Source organism: Takifugu flavidus, chromosome 14 (assembly GCF_003711565.1).
Source record: "Takifugu flavidus isolate HTHZ2018 chromosome 14, ASM371156v2, whole genome shotgun sequence".
NCBI classification, from domain to species: Eukaryota; Metazoa; Chordata; class Actinopteri; order Tetraodontiformes; family Tetraodontidae; genus Takifugu; species Takifugu flavidus.
In genome coordinates this window covers 14,014,220-14,040,077 of record NC_079533.1, presented here as the reverse complement: position 1 = coordinate 14,040,077, position 25,858 = coordinate 14,014,220, and the positions used below count along the sequence as shown (strand labels likewise).

At 47.8% G+C, this 25,858-nt stretch overlaps 2 protein-coding genes and 1 long non-coding RNA gene across 6 annotated transcripts in view; 2 read left to right on the top strand and 1 right to left on the bottom strand.

Moving 5' to 3' along the window:
• Nucleotides 1–395: 395 nt before the first annotated feature.
• Nucleotides 396–12,546, top strand: klf5l (Kruppel like factor 5 like). Its single transcript, XM_057054826.1, has 4 exons — nucleotides 396–695; nucleotides 5,828–6,755; nucleotides 7,672–7,731; nucleotides 10,780–12,546. Exons 1-4 carry the CDS (start codon nucleotides 558–560, stop codon nucleotides 10,956–10,958), a joined length of 1,305 nt encoding a protein of 434 aa, XP_056910806.1. The 5' UTR covers nucleotides 396–557; the 3' UTR covers nucleotides 10,959–12,546.
• A 2,511-nt stretch (nucleotides 12,547–15,057) lies between these two features.
• LOC130537240 (uncharacterized) lies at nucleotides 15,058–17,369 on the top strand. Its single transcript, XR_008953586.1, has 2 exons — nucleotides 15,058–15,562; nucleotides 16,867–17,369. It is a non-coding gene; the product is annotated as an uncharacterized LOC130537240 (long non-coding RNA).
• A 206-nt stretch (nucleotides 17,370–17,575) lies between these two features.
• klf8 (Kruppel like factor 8) overlaps nucleotides 17,576–25,858 on the bottom strand; it is a 30,571-nt gene continuing 22,288 nt past the window's right edge. For 3 of the 4 annotated variants that reach the window (XM_057053888.1, XM_057053887.1, XM_057053889.1), the window contains 4 exons: nucleotides 24,861–24,969; nucleotides 23,838–23,977; nucleotides 20,934–23,029; nucleotides 17,576–20,721 (listed from right to left, as the gene is read on the bottom strand). In XM_057053888.1, coding sequence (XP_056909868.1) covers nucleotides 20,940–23,029; nucleotides 23,838–23,977; nucleotides 24,861–24,969 — 2,339 coding nt within the window. In that variant the 3' untranslated portion in view covers nucleotides 17,576–20,721; nucleotides 20,934–20,939. The remainder of the gene's footprint in view (nucleotides 20,722–20,933; nucleotides 23,030–23,837; nucleotides 23,978–24,860; nucleotides 24,970–25,858) is intronic. The other variant, XM_057053890.1, reaches the window with a different exon arrangement.

The window sequence follows — 25,858 nt, the reverse complement described above, 5'->3', positions numbered from 1 at the left end:
ATCTCAGAAGGTTTCTCTAAAAACCACAGAAAAAGGTTTATTTTCTTGTGACGCCTGAAATGAGATTTTCCCATAATGCCTCTGCAGGTAAATCTTTATCTGAATGACTCTTATTATCTCGGCTTTGGCCGGAATTCCCATTATTGCGTAAATCACAGAGATTAAACCATAAAAACGGTTTTAACTGGTCTAAAAGAAATAGCAACTTAAAGCCTTTTCTGCTTCCAAGCCCTGACTGGCTTCCATACAGGTGTGCGTGAGATGGGAACGTCACGTCTGTCTTCTTTTTCAACTTTGTTTTTCAACCTTCTACAGTCTCGCGGGTAAGCCCCGCCCACTCCACCAGCGGCCGCTCTGATTGGCTGCGCGGCTGCTCGCCTTCACCTGTCGGCAGCAGGTCCATACTTGAGCTCAGGTGAACAATCTACCTGCCAGTCAGACGCCACCGCGGAGGGATTTTACCCTGTAGATTTCCGCTCCGGACAGCCGCAGTTAATCCGAATTTTCCCTGGTTTCTGTAGTGATTGAGCCGCAGAATAAAGCCGAAGGTCAGATTGATGGCAACGAGCGTCGGACCGGCCATGAACCCGCCGCACGCAGAGGAGCGGGCGGTGTTCACGCAGCTCAAGCCGGTGAGGATGTCGGCGGCGGACGGCGCGGAGGACACATCCGTGTTTGAGGACATCAAACCCCCGGTGAGTCCCCGCGGGGGGCTCCCGCACACACCAGCGCTTCCGAGATTTCATATGTCACCGAGCTGCAGTTACCTGCGCAGGGCTCACCTGTTCAGGCAGGTTAAAGTCCTCCAATCACCTGCAGGCTGCAACCTTTCAAACACTAATTTGGTCGCGGTTGCTCCACTTGGATGAATTTGTAGAAATGTTGCTGTTTTAGATGCACTTTTGTGTTTTTTGGGGGGCGGAAAAATCGGATTGATTATTGATTTTTGACGTAAATATCCAGCAGAGTCCCTGTTGTGCACCTTCGCCCCCGCGCGGGGCGGCATGGAGGCGCGTTCCTCTTTGTCGCCTCAAAATTCTCCTTGTTTAGTCATAAGATCGAATCACATGATGGAAGAGAGACAGTTGACCGCCGCCACATTCCTCCAGCTCCTGAACGCACCACGGCGGATTCCCGGTCGCCTCCTTTGTCAAACAACTGATGCATCATCAGCATTAAAGTTAAATGGCGGCGAAGCGTGCGAGCTCACAATAACGCGGGGAGAGAAACCGGATGCCGTCGCACTGCAGAGGCCCGAAAGGTGGCGGGCGAGACGACGTGAGGTTTTTTTTGGTTGGAGGTTTGTTTCGCCACGTTGTGTCATCTCGTCTTCACGAGCAGCTGCTGGCATGGCGAGGACCCCCCCCCCCCCCCCCCCCCCCCACACACACACACACACACACACATACATCGTGCCTGCCTTCAGCGTGCCTTCACAACCGGTTCGAGGAACTGACTCAGAATCAGGTCGTGAACTTGGAACCACAGCTAGAAGTTCTGGTGGTTTGTCAAATATTTGGAATCCCGCCTCCTTCGCCGCTGGTCACAGGCGACGGCCAGCTCTCCAGGGGTCTGGGGCGGGAGGCCATTGCCGACGGCATGAATTCTAAAGCTACGTGGGGACACGTTGTGGTTGCACAACTTTAACGGGATCAAAGTTGATAATTCACCAACATAATTGTGCGCACGGCGCCTGAGCGCCATGTGGGGGAGGGGCTTATTCGCTTATCCCCCTCAGCCAGTAGGGGGTGATCCTGTCGTCTGTCTTAAAACTGGACAAGATCTTATTTTCTCCTCCAAAGTCCTCATAAGATTACATGAACAAATCTTTACTCGAAACACCCGCTGTGACGGCGCCACCCGCTGGACTCTCCTCGCCAGTCCGTCCCACATGGATGCTGCAGCTAGTTTTAATGCAAACACACCTCGACATGTGAGGAAATGATGACATATGGTGCGAGGACACCAGGATGTCCTGCTCAACAGGAGCAGGACGGTCAAAGGTCGCCGCCATGAGACAAGATAAAAGTGCGATTAAATATTGTCCGTCGGGCATTCTCACCTTTATTCTCCGCGGGTTTTTTTTTTTTTTTTAATTCGCCATCTCCGGGAAAAGAAAACGTGTCTTTCTGGCCTCTTATTCGCTCCGTCAGACTCGGCTTTGTCTCATTGTTTTGGGCTTTTAAAAGAGCGTTTAGGCGAGCTGCTGTCGTGACAGCAGTATGTTGCTCGACCTGTTCGAGCAGCGCCAGCGTTTCAGAGGCCGCCCAAGGCGAACAGGACCTCGCCGGCGAGGTCGCCCTCGTGGGAAAGTAGCAGAGTAACCCGTGATGCTGCGACAAACAGAAAGATACCAGATCACCTCTAAACCTTTTGTGATATTGTCAAAGCAAACGCACTAGCAAGCCAGCGCTAGCTGGCCCGTCTGGCAGACGTGTCGCAACGTTTGTTGGCGTAAAGCTCAGACAAAACAGCACGATGACTAAAAACACAAGCAGGTGATAAACGTCCCAATTTTCTGTCCTTTTTATCTCGAAGCAGGCAGCAACCGACATTTGCTGACTTGGCGAGTTGAGTTTTTCCCCAGGTCGTCAGTAACATATGAGCTACTTTCTTTATTTCTTTTACCCTTCCTGAAGATCAAAGTTAACTTGTTGCCGGAACTTCATATTTGCTCTAAACTGACTTTGTGAGGCTCTCAGGGCTCAGAGTGTCACGCTGCCACCGCGTCCCACACCTGCCGAGGGCTCAAACTTTGCATCGAGCTTTGCATTAAGGACTCGGCCACGTTGCTTCTCGCTCATTTAGAACCTGAGTTGTTTGGCTCCACAGGTGGTGTCAACAAACCCCTAAATTCTGATCCGGAGTGGAGTCGTTTGTGGTTAGCAGAGCAGGTCGGACGTGCATCACCAAATGTTTACATTTAAATTTATTAGAATGAAAATGACTGTTTTGGAGGTGTTTCATCTACCTGACACATATTAACCGCATAATTAATGTTCCTGAAGCTCTGAGGGCGGAATAAATAACCTCTGAAGCGGATCTCGACAGTTGTGGTGGGGTATCGGCGGCGGCTTTCCAGGACGACTGAGCGCAGACGACGGAAGTTACACAGTAACTTCACTGCCTGTGGATCGGGAGCATGCGGCCGGTCACGCCAGATCCCTCCTGTAGATCAATACGCTGTAAACTTGACTCCAGCCTTGAGCAGCAGACGTCCCCCCTTTAACCCCCCCCCGTGATTCAACTGAACGTATGGCTCGAGTCATACATTCAAACAACGCCAGCTAAATCGCTAACGGTTAGCATGTTACTCGCCCTGCAGGGTGACGCCACCATTGGTTACAGTCAGATTATCAGCTTATCTCTACAATCATAACAGCAGCAGAAATTCGTTAAACTGAGAGGACTTGTGATTAATAGCCCGAATATATGATGGCGCAGTGCTAACGGTGACCAGTGGCTAATGGTTAAGTTTAAGCCTTGCATGTTCTTTATTTACATCTAAAAAATGAAAGTGAAACTGAGATCTGAGCTGTTGAAACCAAATTGAATGTAAATGTTGACGTTTTAGTCTCTAAAGAGCATGACTTCAGACATATTTAGAGCTTCATGGATTATTGGAGATGGTTTCATAGCCTTTGTAGCTTATCCTGGAATTATCCTTTGAACAAGGAGTCCAGTGCTAACAGACACATTAGCTGGATACGAAAAAAAAATTTTGATGCTGACAACCTGATTGTTGTTAGCAATCCCTGTGAAAATATTGCTGAACTGACCGTTGAGTAAGGACTATTTTAACTGATTAATCTAGTTTACGATCAACTTCAGAACGACCGACATTTTTCAATCACTGAGCTCTCAAACCGCTGCGAGCATCGACTCAAGTACAACTGGAAACAATTTCAACTGCCATTGTTGTGCTGGACGGGTAAAAGAACTCTAATTTCTCCTTCCATAAGAGGCCGTAAAACATCTCAAAGGTTGACCTGTCATGATTTCTGCTCCGTTGATTCATAGCTCGCCTGGTCCGACCAGGGGGGGTGGCGTGCTATCAGCTCTTTTATGGAGCTCTAAAGGCGAATGGGAACCATTTCTTTACATTCCTCAGAGCCATAAATGAACGCTCAAATGCAGCCTTTTGTTTTGCAGGTCAACGGTGATGTTGAGTCTTTAAAAACATTGGTGCAGAAACCGTTTTTTTTTAGCCTCAGTTATGTCAGTTCAAATATGTAGCAGAATCTTCAGTCTTCTACTGGAAGAACCTCATGGTTCCCCGGGGCTGGATGAGAAATGTAGTCCTTCGAGTGTGCCTGGTTCCCCTCATGGGCCGTTTGGATTTGTTGGACAACAAAAGGAGCTGAAACCGATTCTGCAACGCCGTGAAGAACCACTTAAAGTCCATTCTGTCTGGAGTTGAGACACACGAAGGACGTCCTTTGGAAACTCCCATCTCATAAAACTGAGCTGTGCTGATAACAAGCTAACTGTTATCGGACAGAAGGACACATAGCGGCGCACTCATACATGTTCTCCAATCATTAACTGGCCAGATCTTGGCCCAAAGACACGTTTACACACATGAAGCTACAACAAAAGACATTTCACATCATTCTTAATCCGTTTGCTTTTGAGGCCGCCGGGCCCCTCGTTTAATAAGTGAACTTTGGCTAACGGTGCAAAGACAAACAAGTGCTTTAGGGGAAGTGAGGCTGTTAAAACGTCAGCAAAATGAACTGATGTTTGTGTTTGTCTCCACTTCTTTGATTTAAAAAAAATAAGATCATTTGAGTGAATCATCTGTCAACCGAACCAGGTACCCTTTAGCATTCCGATACACAAAAAAACACATTCTGAAGTGTCTCCGCTGCAGTATCGTACTTGTGTTCTTTAAAAGCTGTACTCTTTATAAACATCTTTATATCCTGAGCTATTCAGCTGCTTTTGATGTTTACTGACATCCTGAGAGCAGAAACATTGTAGAGGGTCTTCTGAGAAGTGACGCGCTTGATGGTTGACTTCCTGTTTTGAAGCAATGATGCAACCAATAATGGTTATTAATGTATTTCTATCATCTCTACCTAGTCTATCCTCTACCTGTCCTCCCCCTTCTCCTCTCTCTCTACCCCGCCCCCCATCAGCAGGAGGGTCCCCCTACATGAGCCTGGTCCTGCTCAAGGTTTCTTCCTGTTAAAGGGGAGTTTTTCCTTGCCACTGTTGCTTGTTGGGGGTCAGACCCTGGGATTCTGGAAAGCACCTAGAAACAATTATGATTGTAACAGATGCTGAATAAATAAAGATGAATCTTTATTTATATAGCATCTGTTACAATCATAATACATTGATAACTTCAAACATATTTATTTCATGAAAAACAGCCAAAAAGCTCAATTAAACGTGCTCCTTCAGATGATCGTGTGTCATTTGTTGCATTACTGTCGCCCGTAAGAATTTCTCACATCTGTTTGTGTTACTGGTTCACTCGGTTCCAGATTTGAGTATCTGTAGAATATTTGGGCTTATTCTCTCTTTACGTCGGCTCGTTGTCGGACAATAATCCCATTAGTGCACGGTGCTTCTACAAACATGCTAAACACGTGTAGAACTCAGGCGCAGGCATCGTTGGAGATTCCAACACCTCATTGTGGTCATGTCAGAACATTCAGCTCCACTAAGAAGCAGGAATGTGAGGAATGATGGAGGAATGGCAAAGGAGGGAAGCAGGAACCGGCTTCTCTCAGTCTTTTTTCACCAGGTGTTTTTCCAAACGACTTTGATGGATGTGGCTGTCCAAATGTGGTAATTCTGCCTCTTTGTTTCTATTCAGATTCAGCTGGAGTTGGACAAATATCTCCCCCAGGTGGGCAGTTCTCTTCTGAGCCTCTCCACCGACGGTGTCGACAAGAAATACAGGCGGGAAAGTGCCTCCGTGGTGGACGATTTTTTCTCCGAGGAAAAGCCGATAACCCCGTACAGCCTCAACATCAACGTCATCCTTCCCAGCACCGCTCACCTCCGCACGGGCTTGTACCGGCCCAACAACAAGACCCTTGCACCACAGCAGATCAAGACAGAGCCGGACCTGGAGGTGCCTTGTTCCATCCCTACCACCACCTCCACTCAGGCGCTGCCTGACTTCACCTCTGTGTTCAACGTTCATCATGTAACCAGCAATGTTTTCATCAAACCGGACCTGAGCGCCGAGGCAGGAGTGGTGAGCGTGCAGCAGCAGCAGCAGCAGCCAAATCTGGACACAGAACTTCAGATTGGACCGCCAGCGCCACAGCAGCAGGTGTACCACATGCCTATCGCCAGTAGTGCCGACCTCACCATGACTCTGTCCCACAACAGCCCGTCGGCACACGGCTCTGCAGGGGGTCGGGCCATGCTGAACCTGGGAAGCCCCACGATGCCAATCACTAATGGCACCTACATGATGGCGGAGCACCACCTGCCGCAGCACCATGGTTATTACCACGCCTCTATGACCGGTTCTTCCCAGAGCACAGCCCCACACAGCCTGCCGCCCTCACCCCCAAACTCCCAGCCCGGCAGCCCCGACGGCCAGGCAGAACCGCTCAGTTTAGCGTCTCAACCTCCGCCACCGTACCAACAGCGTGTGGTCAAGATGGCGGGATTGACCCCGCACGCCCTGCTGATGACCCACGGCCAGGGAGTCCTGACGGGTCCAAAGTACAACAGGCGGAACAACCCAGAGCTGGAGAAAAGGCGAATCCACTTTTGTGACTACCCAGGTGACCACATGGACAACACAACACTTCAGGGTTCTTTTCGTTACCTTAAACTCATTGGGCAACCCAGTTACACCAGGTGACAATACAGCAAGGTTTTCTCTCCGACCCTGTAGACGACAGCTGTTGCTTGACAGGAACAACCTGGTTCCCTTGGCAACAGTAGTCGTCTACCCTATAGGAGAGAAAACCTTCCTCCAGCGGGACCAGCTCCCCACTGCTGCATTGAACAGAACAAAGCCTTAATGGGAGTAAGTCTCAGCTGGATTCAGAGGTATCGAAGTATTCTACGCGGGTCTGGGCCCCAGGTCACCTGACCACATGTATACATCTACCTTTCACACAACAGTTAATGGGGAACACTGGAATTTACTGAGCAGATTTGATAATTGTGTGTCATCAGCATAGAGGAAACGTTTTAGCCATTTGTAGCTGTTGCCAGGTTGTCGCTGCTTCAGATATTTTGATTTCGGCGAGGTATTGAGCACGATGCCTCATGTAAATCAGCCCCGGCAGTATACAAAGCAGCATGTAAGCAGCCTCGCACACAGACAGCAAACAGGGAAAAGCTGCTCTTCCATACAGAGACACAGTCACATGATCTCCCTCAGAGAGGTAATAAAAACAAGCCTGGACGGGTTGGCTCATGGTGGTTTTGGTAGCTGTTGTGTAAATAGGCTTGCCATCTTTTTACATGTTTAAACACACAATCCTCAGTAAAGATGGAGCTTCTTCTTTCAGCTTTAGGAGTCCTGCTCTGTATTGTGGGTCATGTGGCCTCTGCACGTGAATGGGTTTTCCCTGGATCTGACCCCTGCTCGCTGGGTCATGGGTACCAACACAAAAACCAAAGAAAACCCATTTTTTTGCCTTCCACTTACCATCTCTCTCTCTTTCTCTCTCTCTCTTTTTCTTCCAGGCTGCACCAAAGTTTACACAAAGAGTTCCCACCTGAAGGCGCACCAAAGAACACACACAGGTGAGAAAGATGAATATCAGTTTAGCTTTGGGTGTCAGCGGCGCACACAAACTCTCTGAAGAGACATAATGTGGTTTGTGAGTGATGCTGTTGATGCTGTTCCTGAGGAACATCGGGACGGAGCTTCTGACGTGCTGCCAGTGGCACCAGTAAAGCAGCCGAGAGGAGCACTTCCTCCACCGGTTTCTGCGTTTGACGTATTTCACAGAAAAAGAGATAATTCCAGTGTTCTAGCTGTGTAGCTTGCTATTGGAGGCTCCTTCAAAACCTCTGGAACAACCTGATTTGCCAAGAATGAAACCAGAATTTTATTTGTCAATCTGCTAGTTTCGATACACCCTGTGGACACAATGAAGAGCACAATGAAAAGGCAAAAATAACACAGAAGCCACATGGCTGCTTTCTTCTCTCAGTGTTTTTTACGTGCTCGTACCTGTCCTCGCTTCCCCAGAGAGAGCGAGAGAACAAAAGAGGGAGAAAAGAGGGAAGACCTGCAGTTAACGCAAAGGCCAAACCAGTTACTCCTGCTTTTCTGTCCCAGTTCGGGGGGGGATGCAGAATGAGGGAAGGCTGGTTTCAGTGTTTCCCTCCTGTAAGATGAAACCTGTACAGACTCTGACCAGGATTTCTGTTGAGTTTTTTTTTTGGGGGGGGGGGGGGGGGGTTGGTCATGTGACCAAGGCTTATTCAGCATGATGGAGGGTTCCAACAGATGGAAGCAGATAAAAGCAGTTTGTGAGTTTCTTCATTAGCAGGAAGCTGCAGCACAAATGACAACCTGAGCGATTCAGTGAGAGGAGCGAATGAACAGATTCATACAAAACCTATTGATGAAGAAAATATGAAACCTGCTTTTTGGTCCTCGTTACACCTGTGGAAGCTAAAATAATCAGGCCCAGCGAAACAAAGGGGCCGGCTTCAGTGTTTTCCACGTGGAACAATGTGGAACTACTGCAGAGCTGCTACCGTTTCCTGCATCAGCGTCAGAGGACTCTTGTGGTCGTCTCGGCCTCAGCGCAGCTCAAATAAAATCTGAGGGTTAGCCTAGCAATGCTAAATAGAACGGTAACTCTGTGAATCGGCCCCTTCAGATGTTTTTAGGGATTGCCTCCAGCAGAGTTTGTCTGCTGATCACCGTGGAACTTGGGCCTTCTTCTTGTATTCACGCTGTAAATAACCAGATCGGCTTGATGTTATCAGTGTCTCGTACGAACAAGTTTTACTGGAACGATAAACCGTCAGTTGTGGAATGTTGCCGACACGCCGCTCTGGACTGAACTGAAGATTCCATTTTGTAATGCTTCTCCTGTAGTGCTGCCGAAGCTTCCCAGCCTTGACCGTGGCCTCTACAACCGTTTGAACTCTGGACATTGGCTATTGTGGCGCTGTTTATGTGTGTGTAAAGAGTGTTATCGTCCTGATTACGGAACCCTCCAGCCCTCTATATAAACACTAGCTGATAAGGTTAAGAGGTCGACAAAGTGTTTATGGGAGTTCTGGAGAGCCTGAAGATGTTTGTTTTGATCTGATTAAACCAGGTGGTCTTTAGATGAAACTGGAGTCGCTTACGTCCTGAAGTGGGAAGTCAAATCCCGTCTTGTCAGGACTGTCGGAGGTCTTTTAGGATAAAAATCACACTCCGCCTATAAAAGGTGAATTCTGTAGCGGGTCTCCAGCTGCAGCTTCAGACTAACCTGAAGCCTCCTATAGAGCAAATATTATATGTGCTTCACATGCCAACCTGCAACAAAAGCTCCTTTTGTCCAGCAGTGATTGATGCACTGACGCCACATTCATTTCTGGACTTTGGCTTTTGAGGTTTTCATACACGTGCACATTAGTGAATGTGTACTTTAGAGATGGAGCGACAATAAACTCTCCCGGTTAAACTCTTTGCTGATGACACCACGTGATTCATTTATGAATAAATAATGTGAGAACCATCAGCGGGAACCAAAACCTCCACCTGCCTGGACCCACGATGGACAGAGACAGTCTCCTGTCTCTGGAGTCTGCTGTCGGACGCTGCAAAAACTTTTTTTAGACAGTAATAGGCATCAAGATCCTTTTAAAATCACACTTTTAGCTTGGGTGTGAATGAAGGGCTGTAATCCTGACCGCAGAGCATTTTTTTCAGCCAGCCATTTAGGACCATTTATCAGCGGCGTGTTTGTACTGTGCGTGTGATTTCATCGGTCTGTTTGTGGTTCCTCGGGGATAATAGTCCACAAGAGGCGGCTTTGACCCCATCAGCTCAGATTTAGAGAAGCCAAACACACCTGTGGCTCGAGAACCTCCCCAGGTGCGTGCTCCACCTCTCATCAGGCCTGAAGAGCAGAGGTTACTCACAGGAACAGGATGTGGTCCCTAGGAGGTGGGGCTAATGTTAGGAAATTCCAGACAAATGTTTAGCCACTAAATTTGTTCAGTTTTTCCTTCTATTGCCGAACAGATTTACGGGAAACTTTAACATAATATCAACATATTGAGAGCACAAAAAGCCTTTTTATTCCCCTGCTGCACTCTTTGGACCCTCAGCGGTTATCAGGAACTGATCGATGGTCAATAGCAGCTAATCTAATCAGCGCTAACGGACCCATGCTACTAATGAGCACTTGATGAACCTGCTACACCCCCCCACATCAACGGTTTCAGCAAGGATTTTTGGGCCAAGGACGTGTCCTGCGCCACGCACGTTGGCGTGCAAATACGGGAACCGCAGGTTTATTGTTTAGTTATCTCGGTCTCGGCTCTGTTTGCGCTCACGCTTCACATCAATTCTGTGGACATTAATTTCAACCTTCCCTTCGCTTCTTGTGGTCGATGATTAGCTCGCTGTTTGGCTTTAGCAGGTTGTGGCACGGCAGACAAAAGTCAGCGTTGGGATGTGGGAGGGTACGTGCCGTGTTGGCTTTCCTGAGCTCAGGCTGGAATTCCACATCCTTTCACAATAAACTGATCCCAAAGGCATCACTCAAGTTCCTCATTAGCTCCGGCGAACTGTACCGCTGGTCAGCGCGTGGCTAATCCCTCCTCTCCGTCTTACAGGCGAGAAGCCGTACCGCTGCACGTGGGACAACTGCGACTGGCGTTTCGCCCGTTCAGACGAGCTGACCCGACACTACAGGAAGCACACTGGGGCGAAGCCGTTCAAGTGCGTAGCCTGCAGCCGCTGCTTCTCCCGCTCGGACCACCTGGCTCTGCACATGAAGCGCCACCAGAACTAACGCCCTCGTCGCCACAGTGGAAGAGCGGAGCCACCATCAGCCTTGGGCCCCGGGGGGGAGGAGCTCATTCGTTTTTGATTGATACATTCGGGATGAATGAAAAATGTTCTGTTCAATTCCAAAATTCTGCTGACCTGCCCTCAACGGTTCTCCTCACTAAACCTGTGAACAGAACATCGATTTAACACACAAACTCGCCTCCCTCGCACCTTCACGCCACACCGAACGGAGGGAAGCACTTATTTTATTTCTGCTGCCCTTTGTCACCATCATCACTTTTATCTTTCTGAACCGCACAGGAACGCTGTTCTCCTCCTCGCCGCCTTTGTAAAAATTTGTTCATATATGTGTGCCTGAATCCTGGAATGTACTGAGATTTAATACTTGACTATTTTTTTTATTTTACCCTGATGACACTAAATGTTTGTTGTTAAAATTTCTGCCAAAATAAGAGAGAAAACTCCCTCCAGCGATCCCAGCAGACAAGTGAAAACATGGAGATGTTTCCGGGTGATCACGTTCCCGCGGTGATCACGTTCAATTGGCTTGCATTTGCAGTTTTGGTCTTCAAAGACGGAAAAGGGCGGACAAGCGAGTTACGTAGGAATTCAACGTCTTTCGAACCCAGTCGGAGGTTTTAGTCGATCGCTCCACGGTTGCCAAATGTTCGCTGTTAACGTGAAAACGGGAAAAAACTAAATTCATTGTCTGTTTAACATAAATTAGCACAGCTGATCTAAAATTTAAACATTCAAATTTTGCCTGATAAATAATTTCACTTTGGTTTTGGGCCCACGTGCAGATCAATAACCATTTATATTTAATCACTCTGAGCGCTCGACATGTAGCTGCACCTTCTCATGCTCGTTTATTTAAAGTGGTAATTTTATTGCATCTGCATTTACCCACAATTCCTGATGTCAAGGCTGAGTTGGGATCCCCTGAAAGATGAAGTCAGACCTCTCGCTCATCTCCTGGTGTCCTCCTGCGCTATCAATGACCTTCCTCTCAGCAGACAGGTGCGGTGTTCTTTCATGTTGACTTTATATCCTGGTTTAGCGTAGGCGTGTCCTTGAGCTCCTCCTGGTTGTATTTGGTCACACTTTGGCTTCGGTTTTTGTACAATCCGGACGTGTTTATGTAAACGAGCCGGACGTTCTTCGCCATTTTCACTTACCTTGCCCCGATCAGGCTCCTCCCACCCGGACCACAGAAGTTAAAACAAGCACGGCCTTGATCACGTTTGGGAAAACACTTCCTGTTATTTCAACTTTTTATTTCTTCCAAGCTTTGTCCTGAGGAAATGAGCTTCTCCAGTCTCTCTGATGGAGGGAGGGTGGTAGATATCGTGTACATAGCTGTACTTTTAGCTTTGACGTGTAAATATTTGTTTGGTTTTATTTCTTATTATATTATTTGTTTTCATTTTTAACTAATGGGACTCTAGATCGGTTGTATGTGAATGTCTGATTTTTTTGATACGCCTGTGAGAATTCATGATGTACAAATTATGAACAACAACGATGTTCCTTTTTTCTCTTTGTGCAAAAAATGCTGCAATGAAATAAAAAAGATTAATGGAATAACAGATTGTTTTTTCTTCCTATTGGCACATTTTAATTTTATTTAGAAAACATTTTTTTCATAAGTTAGGTTAGGAAAATGCAACACTTTACTAATATTTGTAGTAGCTAGCTAACGTCCCCTTATTGGGGGTACAACCATCCATGGTACCAGTGAGAACCAACTGATTTGTTCTTTTCAGGATTTGATTTGTTCCAACAGCAACGGTTAATGATTCCGTGACATCGACTCTTGGTGGCGTCTTCTGTGAAGTTCACAATTAATCACAAATGTGTTGGAGTTTCGGATAAAAACAGGCAAACGTGTGTTTCTGCAGGAACGATTACATGGCAGAGTCTCAAAGATTAGATTGTAATCTGAGACAACGCCCTCAATGCTAACACGCCGGGCTCCCAGCGTGTGTGTGCAAGACTTAATCTGCAGCTTGTGCAACTCTAGCGGCGACCGTTGTGATGAAACGTTCACCAGGAACTTCACAGATGAAGTTCAGGGGGCACAAAACTACAATAGCACCTTTTATTAGTCATTTATGAGTAACACATATACCATAGTGACATCCTTGTGTTTGAATTCTGGCAAGAGTCCTGCCAGATATGAGACATCAATGGCCACCCCAGGAGCCCCAGAGTGGGCAGTGGGGCAGTCTACGTGCACGGCCATGTGTCAGTGCTGACTACAGTGATGTCCCCTTTATCCAGTTGGTCTGAAATACGTGTCGGCTCAGAAGTATTTGCCATTTATGGCGTTGCCCTCTTGTCATCCTTACTGACGTTGAGAGTTGCTGGTTGCTCATCAGTGTCTGGTGAACCGGTGATCCCAGTATGGTCGGAGGATGTGGGGCAGAGCTGGTGTCACCGAGGATGGACACGGTCGGCGTCCTCAGGAATGCTGCGGGCCTCAAATGGCGTTGACTAAAGGACCCGCAGCGATAACACCGGCAGCTGCTGCCGCCTGGTGCGGCAATAAATCAGGAGACACCATAAACGATGAAGCATCACGGCAACATTTGCCAGTTTCCTCTGCTCAGCCGTCAGGAGAGGCGGTGAAAAGGATTGTGGGTAGGAGGAAACAGGCTGACCTGCTTATGCAGCACCATCAGACACAGGAGAAGATGCAAAGTTTACAGGCGTCTTGTTTCCATGGAGGTCGGAATAAACCAATGATAAAAAACTGACTATATTCAGTTGGCTGATGATGGATTTACACAAGAATTAAAGATATGAGGATAAAAGCAAAGAGTTTAGCTGCAAGTTGCTGTTATTTATGGCTCTGGTGATCTGGTTTCACCTGGAAATCTCTTCATCAGAGATACGATCAGGGAGGAGGTCGTCTGGGTTTGAATGCTTCCGTCCTGCTCACCAGTTCCTGCCGCGGTGATTCAGGTGTAAATACGTCACATGTGTAAGCGAATGATCACACGAATGATCCTGGTCAAATCACACGGTTTTCAATTCGGAATGCTCCAGGACCTCAAAGCATATTTTATAGTTTAGATACATCACGTGGGAAAGTGCCTCTGATTATTTGGCATGTTCACAAACTGTTGCGTCACACGTGCAAGTGGGAGCAGCTCCTGCAGATCCTGGATCAGCTGGACGCCTCTTACAGTGGGGGGCAGATTTATTTACCTCCAGGGCTGAAGTCAGAGCACCGACATCAGATATCAAGAGTGGAGAAACTGAAAGTGGAGATATTTATTAACGTAAGACACACACACACACACACACAACACACACACACACACACACACACACACACACACACACACACACATACACACACAAATAACCACACCACCAACGGGGCCATTTTTACAAACATCACAGCTCCTGACTGTGTTTAGGTCTGATCTTGTCCCACTTCTGTGCTCCTAAGTTTGGAGTCTCGTGCACTTTTCCATCTCTTCACCATCATCTAGACTTCCTTTGAATACGTGATGGGATTACAACAACAGGTCAGACGGGTTCTGGGGGCATTTCAAGCTGCTTCGTGAGTGATTAAGCCTGTGGAGTCATGGCGTGCGCATGTGAGCCTGTGTGTGCGTGTGTGTGTGTGTGTGTGTGTGTGTGTGTGTGGGCGGTAGATTTTACAATCACAGTGAGTGTCGCCACTGCAGAATTGAGTCATTCTCTCTCTCTGATTACAGCATCAATTAAATATTCATGCTTCTTAAACACACTCATTGTGTGTGTGTGTGTGTGTGTGTGTGTGTGTGTGTGTGTGTGTCCAGTCTGCTGCTGTGTATGTTAATGATTGTCCTGTTCATGACTACAAGAAACCAATAAAACCATTTAGAGTCAACTGCAGAGAAAGACACGCACGCACGCGCACGCGCACGCGCGCACACACACACAGTTGAAAGACTTTGTTCTTGCTCTTCAATATGCATATATTTTTATTACCAAAGTTCACTCGGTACAGGGACTTCGTGTTTTTTCTTTCGTGTTCGAACTCCTGTCATGTTCTGTGTTGTTGCGCCACCGTGTGGTCGCAAATGGAACTGTCTGTAGATTGATCTGAGGTCTGACGATCAGTATAATATTGAAATCCGTTTAATCGATTAAAACAGCAGTATGTCACAAATTTATTCAAAGCCATGATGTGTCAACAGATGTTGAGAAATCGCGCTAATTTTTAATACTTATATCCCTGACAACACTTGCCCAACCAGAATATTCTCATTTTAAAAGCGAAGTGTCAGCCCGTAAATATTGACGATGTTCACGTTGTGTGTTGGTCTGTAGCTCCGCCCATCACCGATCCAGCCAATCACAAGTCAGCAGCGTTTCGGCTTCCGGGTTGCCAGTTACCGCTGAACTGCAGCTCCGAACTATTGGGATAAAATCCCAATGTGACTTTGGAAAGCTAAAAAAGCCTCGTTGTGGTTCCCAACAATATCAGGACAAAGGCAAAAACAAAACAAGGATCTGGAGAGGAGCTACCTTTGGAAGATGGAGAAGACTGAAACCGGAGAAGGATCTGAAGACCGACGCCGAAGTGGCTAATTGTCACTTGAACAGGTAAGATTCAGCAAAGTCTGTCGAACTTAATTCTAATTCATGTAGGCTGAGACCTTTCAAATAGTATAGAATAGAATGACGTTATGCGTGGTTGTTTATCGTCTGCAGGTGGGTCATAAAATGAACTAGGCGATATATTGTTTGATATATTGTAGCAAAATGAAAGGTTCATCCGTCAATTGTAGACGTTCTAGCTCGATCTTGGAACATAACTGGCAACCCGCACCAGGCTCTGTCTACATTAACTGTGACTGCAGGAGCAGCTTTGGCTACAAACCTACTGCTCCTGCAACATTTTTTAGGATATAGAAGTTATATTGCTGCTAAAATTCACCCTTATATTCACCAAATGATGGTATGTTTAACTACAATTGTGTATTATTGACCTCTAAACCTTATTGTGCTTCTACACCACCACATTATATGCTGAAAAGTTAGTCCATGCATTTGTTACTTCCAGGCTGGACTATTGTAATTCTTTATTATCAGGGTGTCCAAACAACTCTTTAAGAAGCCTCCAGTTGATCCAAAATGCTGCAGCCAGAGTTCTGACAGGTATTGACAAAAGAGATCACATAACTCCTGTAATGGCGTCGCTTCATTGGCTGCCCGTTAAATTTAGAATAATTTTTAAAACTCTTCTTTTGACCTACAAGGTCCTCAGAGGCCTAGCTCCATCCTACTTGGAGGAGCTAGTGATACCTTATCAGCCCAATAGACCGCTCCGCTCTCAGAATGCTGGTCTACTTGTGGTTCCCAGAGTCTCTAGGGGTAGAATGGGGGGCTGAGCATTTAGCTACCAGGCCCCCCTGCTATGGAACCAGCTTCCTATCCAGGTACGGGAGGCTGACTCCATCCCTACTTTTAAGATCAAACTTAAAACCTACCTCTTTGAAAAAGCTTATTGTTGCTAATTCTGTAGTTCCAGTTACTATCATAGACAGACAGATTATCATACTTAGGGGGCCGTCTAATCGTTAGGTCACATCTTAGTTATGCTGTTATAGGCCGAGGCTGCCGGGGTCCGGAAACATGATCACCTGACAGGCCTCTGTCACCCTACTGGGTCATGGTCTCCTCTCCTCTCCTCTCCTCTCTCTCTCTCCTCTCCTCTCCTCTCCTCCTCTCCTCTCCTCCTCCTCTCCTCTCCTCTCCTCTCCTCTCCTCTCCTCTCTCCTCTCCTCTCTCTCCTCCTCCTCCTCCTCCTCCTCCTCCTCCTCCTCCTCCTCAAGCAGACTAGTTATGCTGATTCTTGTGTAGTTTTTCTGCTTCTCCCCCCCCCTCCGCTCTCTATTTATTTACAGGTATCGCCGCCTTCGGAGCTGCATGATGACCTCCGGCCCCGCTGAAGTGATTGTATATCGTCTTTTTGTGTGTGTTTCTGTGCTCTGTGCCTCTCCTCTCCTCTCCTCTCCTCTGCTCTCCCTCTCCTCTGCTCTCCTCTCCCTTCCTCTCCTCTTTCCCCTCCTCCTCCTCCTCCTCTCCTTCTCCTCTCCTCTCCTCTACCTCCCCTTCACTCTACTTCTCCTCTCCTCTACCCCTCTCCTCTCCTCTCCTCTCCTACCTATTCTATCCTCTCCCTGTCCTCCCTCCTCTCCTCTCTCTTTACCCAGCCCCCCATCAGCAGGAGGGTCCCCCTACATGAGCCTGGTCCTGCTCAAGGTTTCTTCCTGTTAAAGGGGAGTTTTTCCTTGCCACTGTTGCTTGTCTGGGGTCAGGCCCTGGGATTCTGGAAAGCGCCTAGAGACAATTTTGATTGTATAAGACGCTATATAAATAAAGATTGATTTGATTTGATTTAATAGAATATGTTATATTTTTAAGTTAATGCAGCGCAAAAATTTAAATTTGGAGTTAAATATTTGGAGTTATTATTTTAACAGTCATGTTAAATCAGATAGGGGCTTTTATTCGCTGCGTTGATTAACCAGCTACTTCTAATTTTAATTTAAACTCCCGTTATTTCTGCAGTGGAAAATGTAAATCCTCAAAGGCAATAAACACAGAGGGAAATAAATCGCACCAAAAAACATTTTAATTCTATAAAAGAAGAAGGGAGAAAAGGGGGCAAATAATCACAACTGTACAGGGAGAAACTGACTTTTAAACACCATGAGTCACAGTATCAAAAAGCTCATTTTCCTCACTGATCTTTACACATTTGTTCTGCTGTACAATACAAAACAGAAAAATATTATTAATAACTGTAATATTCTGATAACTGCATTGCACTGAGTAAATATAGTACTGGCCCGTAAGTTACTGCATTCAATAGAAAAGAGCTGAACGTTGCAGAAGACGTGATTGGTTTTGAGTGGAGGCACGCGGACGAGGCTCGGAACGGGGCGTAAAAAACTGTCCGATCACAGGAGAAACACAGAATACCAAACACAAACCGCCAAAAGAACCACAGGAAGCAGGAAGGACGCATGCGTCGTCCTCCTCGGTGTGCTTGTGAAGCGAAGAGTTAGTTTCGGGTTCGGGTACGTGTGCTTTTGGGTCGAAGGTTTGGAAAAATGGAAAAGACGTCTGCAATATTCCCGACTTTCCAAAGTTCAAGACCCGAACTTTCGGAGAAGCGCTCACAGCCTGGAAAAACGTTGGGAGGGAAATCGAGGCCCGGCTTCCTCCCAAAATAAAAGATTTTAATCGTAGGTTTTCTAAACTCATCGGTGTCGACGAGAACCCACCGTCTCACGCACACACACACACACGCGCACACACACACACACACACACGGACATGCTCAACGACATCACGAGAAGGGTACTCTCCACATGCAACGAGTGTGCACAACACGAGTGGGACCAACTTTTTTTGTTATTTAAAGAAACTACCAAAACAAACGTGTATTATTTGATTTGATAAAAAGACCACGTGATGAAACACATTTCATTAAACCAACAGAGAAAAGAAGAAAAGGACATTTTTCACATTAACTAGTCAGTGTTAAAAATAGAAATTCACCCGTTACATTTACTCTGCACTTTCTGATTATATACAGCTATGTACATGGATTTATCTTAATTATTTTTCTTTAATGTCTTTATCAACAGTTTACAAAATCAAATCAAATGCATATAACTCTCCTAGAAAGATGTGCTTAGTAACTATGGTTGTTTGTTTTTTTCCGTTGAAGCAGAGGGGGATGTTGGAAAAGGGATCGTTGCATCGCTCAGGACTGGGGGGAAAGAAAAATCCCTCAAAAACTGAATTTAGTTGGATTCTTGGTTTAAAATGGGAACAAAAGCGTGAGCGTCAACATCAACAAGGCAAATCTTTAAATAAAAAATATGTTCAAATGGAACAGCAACTCTGCTAAGACATATAGACTTTTACATTTTTTGCAGCGTGCAGATCAAACAAGAGTCTGCCTCGTTCGTGCACGTAGCTCAGCGCGTCCCGGGTACCACGGCAACGGAAGTCGGGTCTAACAAGGATTAGCCTTTAGAAATGGCAGCAACGGGAGCTCTAACTGGGGGGCGCGGGAGATCTGCCAGGATTACAGTGCAAAAAGCCAGATCTGGAGATGGAGAACGCCTCTGCAGAGCTTCACCGTTCTGTCAGAGGTTCTCGCTGCTCATCTGCAGCCCAACTACTGATCTACAACAGCGTCTGGAGCGAGGTCAGCGTTTTTGTTGCATAATCAAGTTCAGTCCAGAATCGGAGCTGGAAAACAGCCCACTTAAGACATGGACAGCGTCGGTTTAGGGGGGGGGGGGGTCCTATTCCAGCTGAAAATGTGCTCATGAAATGAAAGAATTTTCCCATCTTGAATATTCGTCTCCAGGCAAACGCCCAAAGACTGACTTCTTTGAAAGTAAGCTGGGAGTTGGTTCTTTGGGCCCCCACCCTGATAGAAATGCTGGCAGGAGTTCCCCCCATGACGTGAATGTTGGCACTGCGGAACCTCAAAGTGCCAGTTTTCTTCCAGAGCAGCTGACGGACAGCGTGGCCGCTGGACGCGCGTTAGCGGAGGCCACGTTGGCTCCTGCTGCCGATGCTCCTTCAGCTGGCAGCGAGGGTCTCCGGCCACCGTTGGTCCGTCAGCAGCTCCGGCGTCTTTCGCCCTTTCAGATTGACTTCGGTTATTAAGGCTCGACGGGCAGGAGATAAAAGAACAAGTGCCCGGAACGTAAAAATCCTGAATTCTGATTCCGTTTCTCCCCCACACTACGACAAGAAAAGCTCAGCCCTGTTCCCCGCACACCTGCTCTACCGCTAATCTCAAAACTATTTTGTCTCCTCGTTTATTTTCACAGCCTCAGAATACGACAAAATGATCTGAAATTACGGCGTGAGGGGGGAGGAAAAGCGCCGCCCGGTGAAACAACTGCAGTAACACGTAAAAATAAAATAAAATAAAATACTGTTTTAAAAAAAGCAAGGAAAATGTGTGAAGGACATAAGCATATGACAACGGCGTTATTCATGAAAACAAACGCAGCTTCAAGTTCACAGTCTGGTAGTTCCCTGTACCGGGGGGGTGGGGGGGGGATGTCACTTCAGCTGCTGAGGGACAGGTCACGCACTGGAGTGTTGGTGACGAGATTCCAACTCTTTAATTCACAATCTGGTGCTTCCAGAAGCGTCCGTGAGGAGGAAAGTCCTCCAGATTAACCTCAGAGGGAGGATCACAAGTTTGGTCTTTGGGCTTCAGAGCTGAAGCGACATCCTGCACACACAACCTGCTCCTCCTCCTCGCCACCAGACCGAAGATGGATGGACAGACAGACGGATGGAGGGATGGGTGCGCCTCCATCCATCTGCTGAGGGTTGAGTGGGAGGGTGGACGGTTGATGGTGATGGTGATGATGGTGAAGAAACAGCAACATCTGCCACTGTGCATTCCTGATATTCCCGTGACCTCACAATCAGAGAGGAGGAGAGAGGAGTGTCTTTCTATCTGCTGATGGAGGTCAAGGGTCGGAGGTCGCAGGAGTCAAAGGGGTCCAAGTTGTGCTGCGAGGTCTGAGCTCACATCATGACGTGGCGGCGGCGGTGCAGGGACAGGTGGTCGGATCGGGAGAAGGAGCGGTCGCACTCGGTGCAGCGGAACGGCTTGATCCCCGTGTGCTTGCGGAAGTGTCGGGTCAGCTCATCGGAGCGGGCGAAGCGCCAGGTGCAGCCCTCCCAGGTGCAGTGGTACGGCTTCTCACCTGGAGGGGGCGAGACGCAGCAAGAGAACGGTGGTTAGGCCACCAACACACCAGCATGTTTGGGTTCTAGCTGTGGTGGTTAACGGCAGTGGTGGCCCGTATACTCTAGAACCGGACCTTCAAATGCCTTCAAGCCCGCATCGACATCGACCCAATAACGGCAAAAAACAGAGAACTCCATAAAAGATGTAAATATAACTTATTTTACTCACCGAAATTTACTTGTAGACAAAATCTATGCTCCTTTCTTTCCCCGCGAAGCGCTCAATTACTCTGTCGTACAGCCACGCTCCTTTCAGCTCCGCTAATAAGTTCTTTTCAATCGCCATGGAGGCTAACGCCGGAACTCGCCTCTGTCCGGACGTTTGATTTGCGTACGATTTAATCCGTTGCAAAGCCGAGACTGTCCGCTCGGAGGCAGCCGACCCCGGGACGGTCACTGCCAAACATGCTAGTAAGTAAAGCTGCCCCATGCTCTCACCCAGAGCCTTCCGATGAAGGAAAGCCAGCAGCTCAGCGGGAACTTTCCCCTTAAAATGAGTCATGGAATACATCACCGTCAGCTCCGTTTTCAACCGGGGCAGGTCGAACAACGTCCCGTAACTCTGCCCTAGGCTGGAGAAGGCTGTCTGCGGGAATTTTTTCTGGTAATCTGGGAACTGCTGGGGGTCGAGGAGGGAGAGGAAGGTTAATTTGTCCTGGTCCTGGAACCTGTTCTGTATCTGGCACTTAACATTGTCCAGAACTTTTTTGTGGAGTTGTCGGTAATGTGCGCGAGCGTCTCCTTGAGGGTTTGGGGCAGAGGAGATGCGCGCGGTTGCCTCGTAGATCTCTTCAAACCGCTCCCGCTCTCGCTCGACGGCGTCACCAAACTCCTCCACTCGCGCCCGGCACGACCGAGCATCCACAGCTTTGCTCTGCAGCACTGAGGAGAGCACGTGGGAATTCTGGAAAATCCCATTAAACGTGTGCAGCAAAAAACAAAAGCCAAAATCCTCCAAACGGGCATGAAATCCATCAGCATGGCACAGGGAGTCCTGGTCATAGTCATCGTGACGCTCCAGGATGTGGCGGAACAGCTCTATCAGGGCCTCTCGCTCTTTAAAGACTGTTCTGACCAATTGGGACATGTGTTGCCACCGTGATGGTGCGACATGAGGAAGTCGTTGCTTCAGGAGCTCCGAGCGCTTTGAAGATCTGGAGAAAAAGGCAGCCAGACCATTGAGGTGGGCGAAAAACAGCTTGCATTCTTTAAGCCTTGAGGCCCCTTGGCTCAGGACCAGATCGAGTCTGTGAGCGTAGCAGTGGAGGAACGAGGCCAAGGGTGCCCTCTCCTTAACCTTCGCCTCAACCTCATTGAGCCCAGAGGACACGACCGCCGCGCCATCAAAGCTTTGGGCCACAACCTTATCCAGACATTCGTATTCCTCCAGAAATCGGACGACAAGAGCAGCTACGCTATCGGCATGCCTGTCGCTGGGAGCGTCTTCAAACCTGATGAAGCGCTCGGTGACGACGGCGTCCGTCACGTAACGCAGGACCAGCGACAGCTGCGCCGCCTCGTCGGCCGTCTCGTCCACCATGATGGCCACGGCGGGCGCTTTTTTGACCTCCACCTTTATCTTCTCTCCCATCACTTCAGCAATCGCGTTGACCAAGTCGGTCAGAAGCCTCCCTGATGCTCCACTAAACACCTGATTGGTGGTCAGGTGATAATGCAAGTCGGAGTCTGTTTCAGCCAAAAAACAAAGAAGCTCCTCATAGTTGCCTCTATTAGCAAATCCTCCATCGTGTCCACCTAATGCTAACTCTTGTTTAACCAAGAATATGAGGCAGTCTATCAGCCTTTGCAATATCTCCCTGTTCTTCTTCACCCTTGCGTTATGGAGCTCCTTGTTCTTGGCCACTTGGTCACTGGGCTTTAGATCCACTCGGGTTTCTCCGAAGGTTTTAACTAGTACCGTTGCATGGAGGTGCCCGGCCGTGTTTTGGTGTCTCAATGCTGCCTTAGTTAGACAACTCAAGTTTGCAAACCCAGTGTGGCTCCAAACACCGAGCTGATCATTGGCTAATAATAAGCATTCCCAGCAGAACAGTTTACACTTCTCCTCGGAGCCCGTCAGCCAGGGGTAGCGCTCATAGTTGCTGACCTGAAAGCGGCGAACGCACGTTTTCCCTGGTTGGCTCAGGCTCGCTAGCTCTGGGGTCGGCCGGCCTTTTCTCACAATATCCAGCTTTTCCTTGAGGGTCCGACTTGAAAATGGCTTTCTTAGAAGATCTGCGACCAAATCACTATCGTCTCCTCCTTCTGTCATTGAGGGTTAAAAGACAACTATTAAAACTTTACCAGAAACAACTAGCTAGTGCTGCTCGCAACAGTTATGAACCGCCAGGACTCCATAAAAGACCCCGTTTTTGCACGTGGGTGGGCAAACTCACAACAATGTGAGCCGCTAACTCTCTGAGCTGTTCCTCCAATCAGAGGACCGTGACACTACCGCACCGCAGCAAAGTGGCTCGAGACCTACTTACCATATTCTCTGGACTATAAGTCTTGTTTTTCATTGGTTTCTTTGTCCTGTGATGAATCTCTCAAACTGACTCATTTGACAAATAACCTCCATATTGTATGTGGCCACAAGGTGGCGCCCTCTATGCTCGTAACACGGCAACACCTCTGGTGTGTACCCGAAGAAAACCAGAGGAAGAACACAAACAAAACGCTGCCAAAAAAACAAAGCTGCAGAATTTAAACTCCGGATTGGACCAGCTGAGGGAGGGTTTGGCTCAAGAAAAAAAAAAAAAAGCGCTCCCTGACTGCTACGAGAAAGAAAGAAGGCGAACTGTGGACGGAAAGCTGATGCAGTTTTAGCCTCCAGTGAGACGTATAGTCCGGAAAATACGGCAGTCAGAACCCAATTGGATAAGGAAACTGAGTCACAGCGGATTTTTCTGGGAGCGGAGAGAAACTATGAGCAGAATATTGTGATGTCATTTAAAATGATGAAATGACATCACGATACTAAATGTGATTTAGTGACACTGATCGAGCAGAGAAGGCTTTGAAGGCCCTGACGGCACACCACTGGTTACCAGTAACCGGGCTCTGGACTCACCCGTGTGTATCCTCCTGTGCGCCTTGAGATGGGAACTTTTCGTGTAAACTTTTTTACAGCCTTCATAGTCGCACATGTGGATCCGCCTCCTCTTGACATCTGGTGAATCCGGATCTACGGGCTCCAGATCCATCACTGACCTGGAAACGATAAAAGCACGTTCTCATCCACACATGCGGAATATTGTGCGTCCATGTGTCACAAGGGGGCGCCAAAGAGTCGCCCCGCTTATCTGCCACACAATAGATGTTGATTTCGTTAGTTTAATCACACTTCCACAGCAACAACACCGAATCTCTATTATTTAAACGTATATCATAAATAAATCTTCACATCCTGGTGCCATTGTGTAGCATAAATGTATATTTTGATCACATTTTTAATGTGAATAGAGGCAGTGTTTAAGCAAGTGTGATGACCAAGCGTGTACGTTACACAATCATGTTTACACCTCTGTTCGGAACTGCACTGCTCTGCCCAAACGGCACACACACACACACACATACACAGCAGATTACTGCACTAAGCTAACTGTCAACGCCCACGCCCTGGATTTCAGTTAAAAGTCTGGCGACCTCGCCTACTGGGTGTGGCGAAAGCTCTGTCGTTCCTGATTTATTAGAAAACACACAGGCGCACACACAAGTGTGAGTCTGTCTTTTCATTTAACAGCATTTAGGATTAGTGTGTGACACACATACACACACACACACACACACAGGATACATGGGCTGTGTTTTGTTGTATAAGGGTTATGTAAGCTTTGACGTCCACTTGAGGCAGTGCTGCAGTATTACAATTATTCAAGGACCGCATTTCCCAGAACCCCTTGCTGTGTCTACTGAAGTAGTCTTTAAATTTAGGTCACTGGTAGATTCTTGTGTGATAAAGGTCAAAATCTACATGAATTGCTCTCCTTTCACCTTTACCCTTTGGGGTTCGGCCCACGGGCCCAAACACATGGTTCCAGGTCAAACCCAGCCTGGTCTGTTCTGACTGGCACCCTCGTAGACCAGAACTTACCCAGCATCCAGACTCTGGGCACTGAGGGAAGCCGACCCAGACTCTGTGCCGCTCTCCGCATCGCTGTCACTCTGATACTCTGGCGACGTTGAACCCGGCTTGATGCGAACTGTGGAAATGGGGAAGAGAAGGAAAAGATGAGGAAGGGGGCGGGGTCAGGAGACAAGAGAACAGCAATAACTTCTCCACAGTGGTTCCAGGATTCCTGCAGCTTAAGTCTGACTTGATGTGTGGCGATGTGGGTGTGGTCTGCAGATTTAATGGATCAAACTGGGAGAATTCCATCTGGGATTTTTCTCTAGCTTTCCACTTTGCCATCACAGAACCAGCACGTTCTTGTCCTGCTCGGCTTTCTTCCCCTTTTCTTTTAACCATCTCAGCAGGAGGATGAACAGCTATTAACGAAGAGCCTCCCACTGGATACAAAGAACATGCTAATGAGCAAATTAGCAAAAAGGAAGCTGCAAAGTTTTCCAGTCCGAACCAGTCCGGGTTTCTGCGATTGAGCAGGAAAATAAATGAATGCAACAAGCTGGTGGGGAAAAAATGGGTGGAATCTTCATCCCAGAGCAGAAAACGACGGGGAACTTCAATTCCCATTCCCCTCGCTGACTCTTCCATCCACAGGAATGTGGCAGCCATACTGATCAAAGTCCAGCTCACAGAGAGCAAAGAGGGAGGGGTGGGTGGGTCAGTGGCTGGGGTGGGTGACAAGGAATTTGGGTGGAGTACTGGGGAAGAGGAGGAGGGGGGATGTCAGGCCCCAAAAAAGTGTTCTTTGTCCCTGGAGACAATTAAGCCACCTCATATTCAGCAGCAGCACCACCTTCATGACCCTGTGCCCCCCCTTCCTAACACCCCCCCACAGTTCATTCACACCCCTCCTCCACCCACCTATCCTCCCGTCACCAAACAGAACCAATTCCTTCCTGCTGTTGCTCACCAGGTACCGATATCAGACTTCCCAGTCTGGATTCATCTTTGGCTCCGCCCCTTCC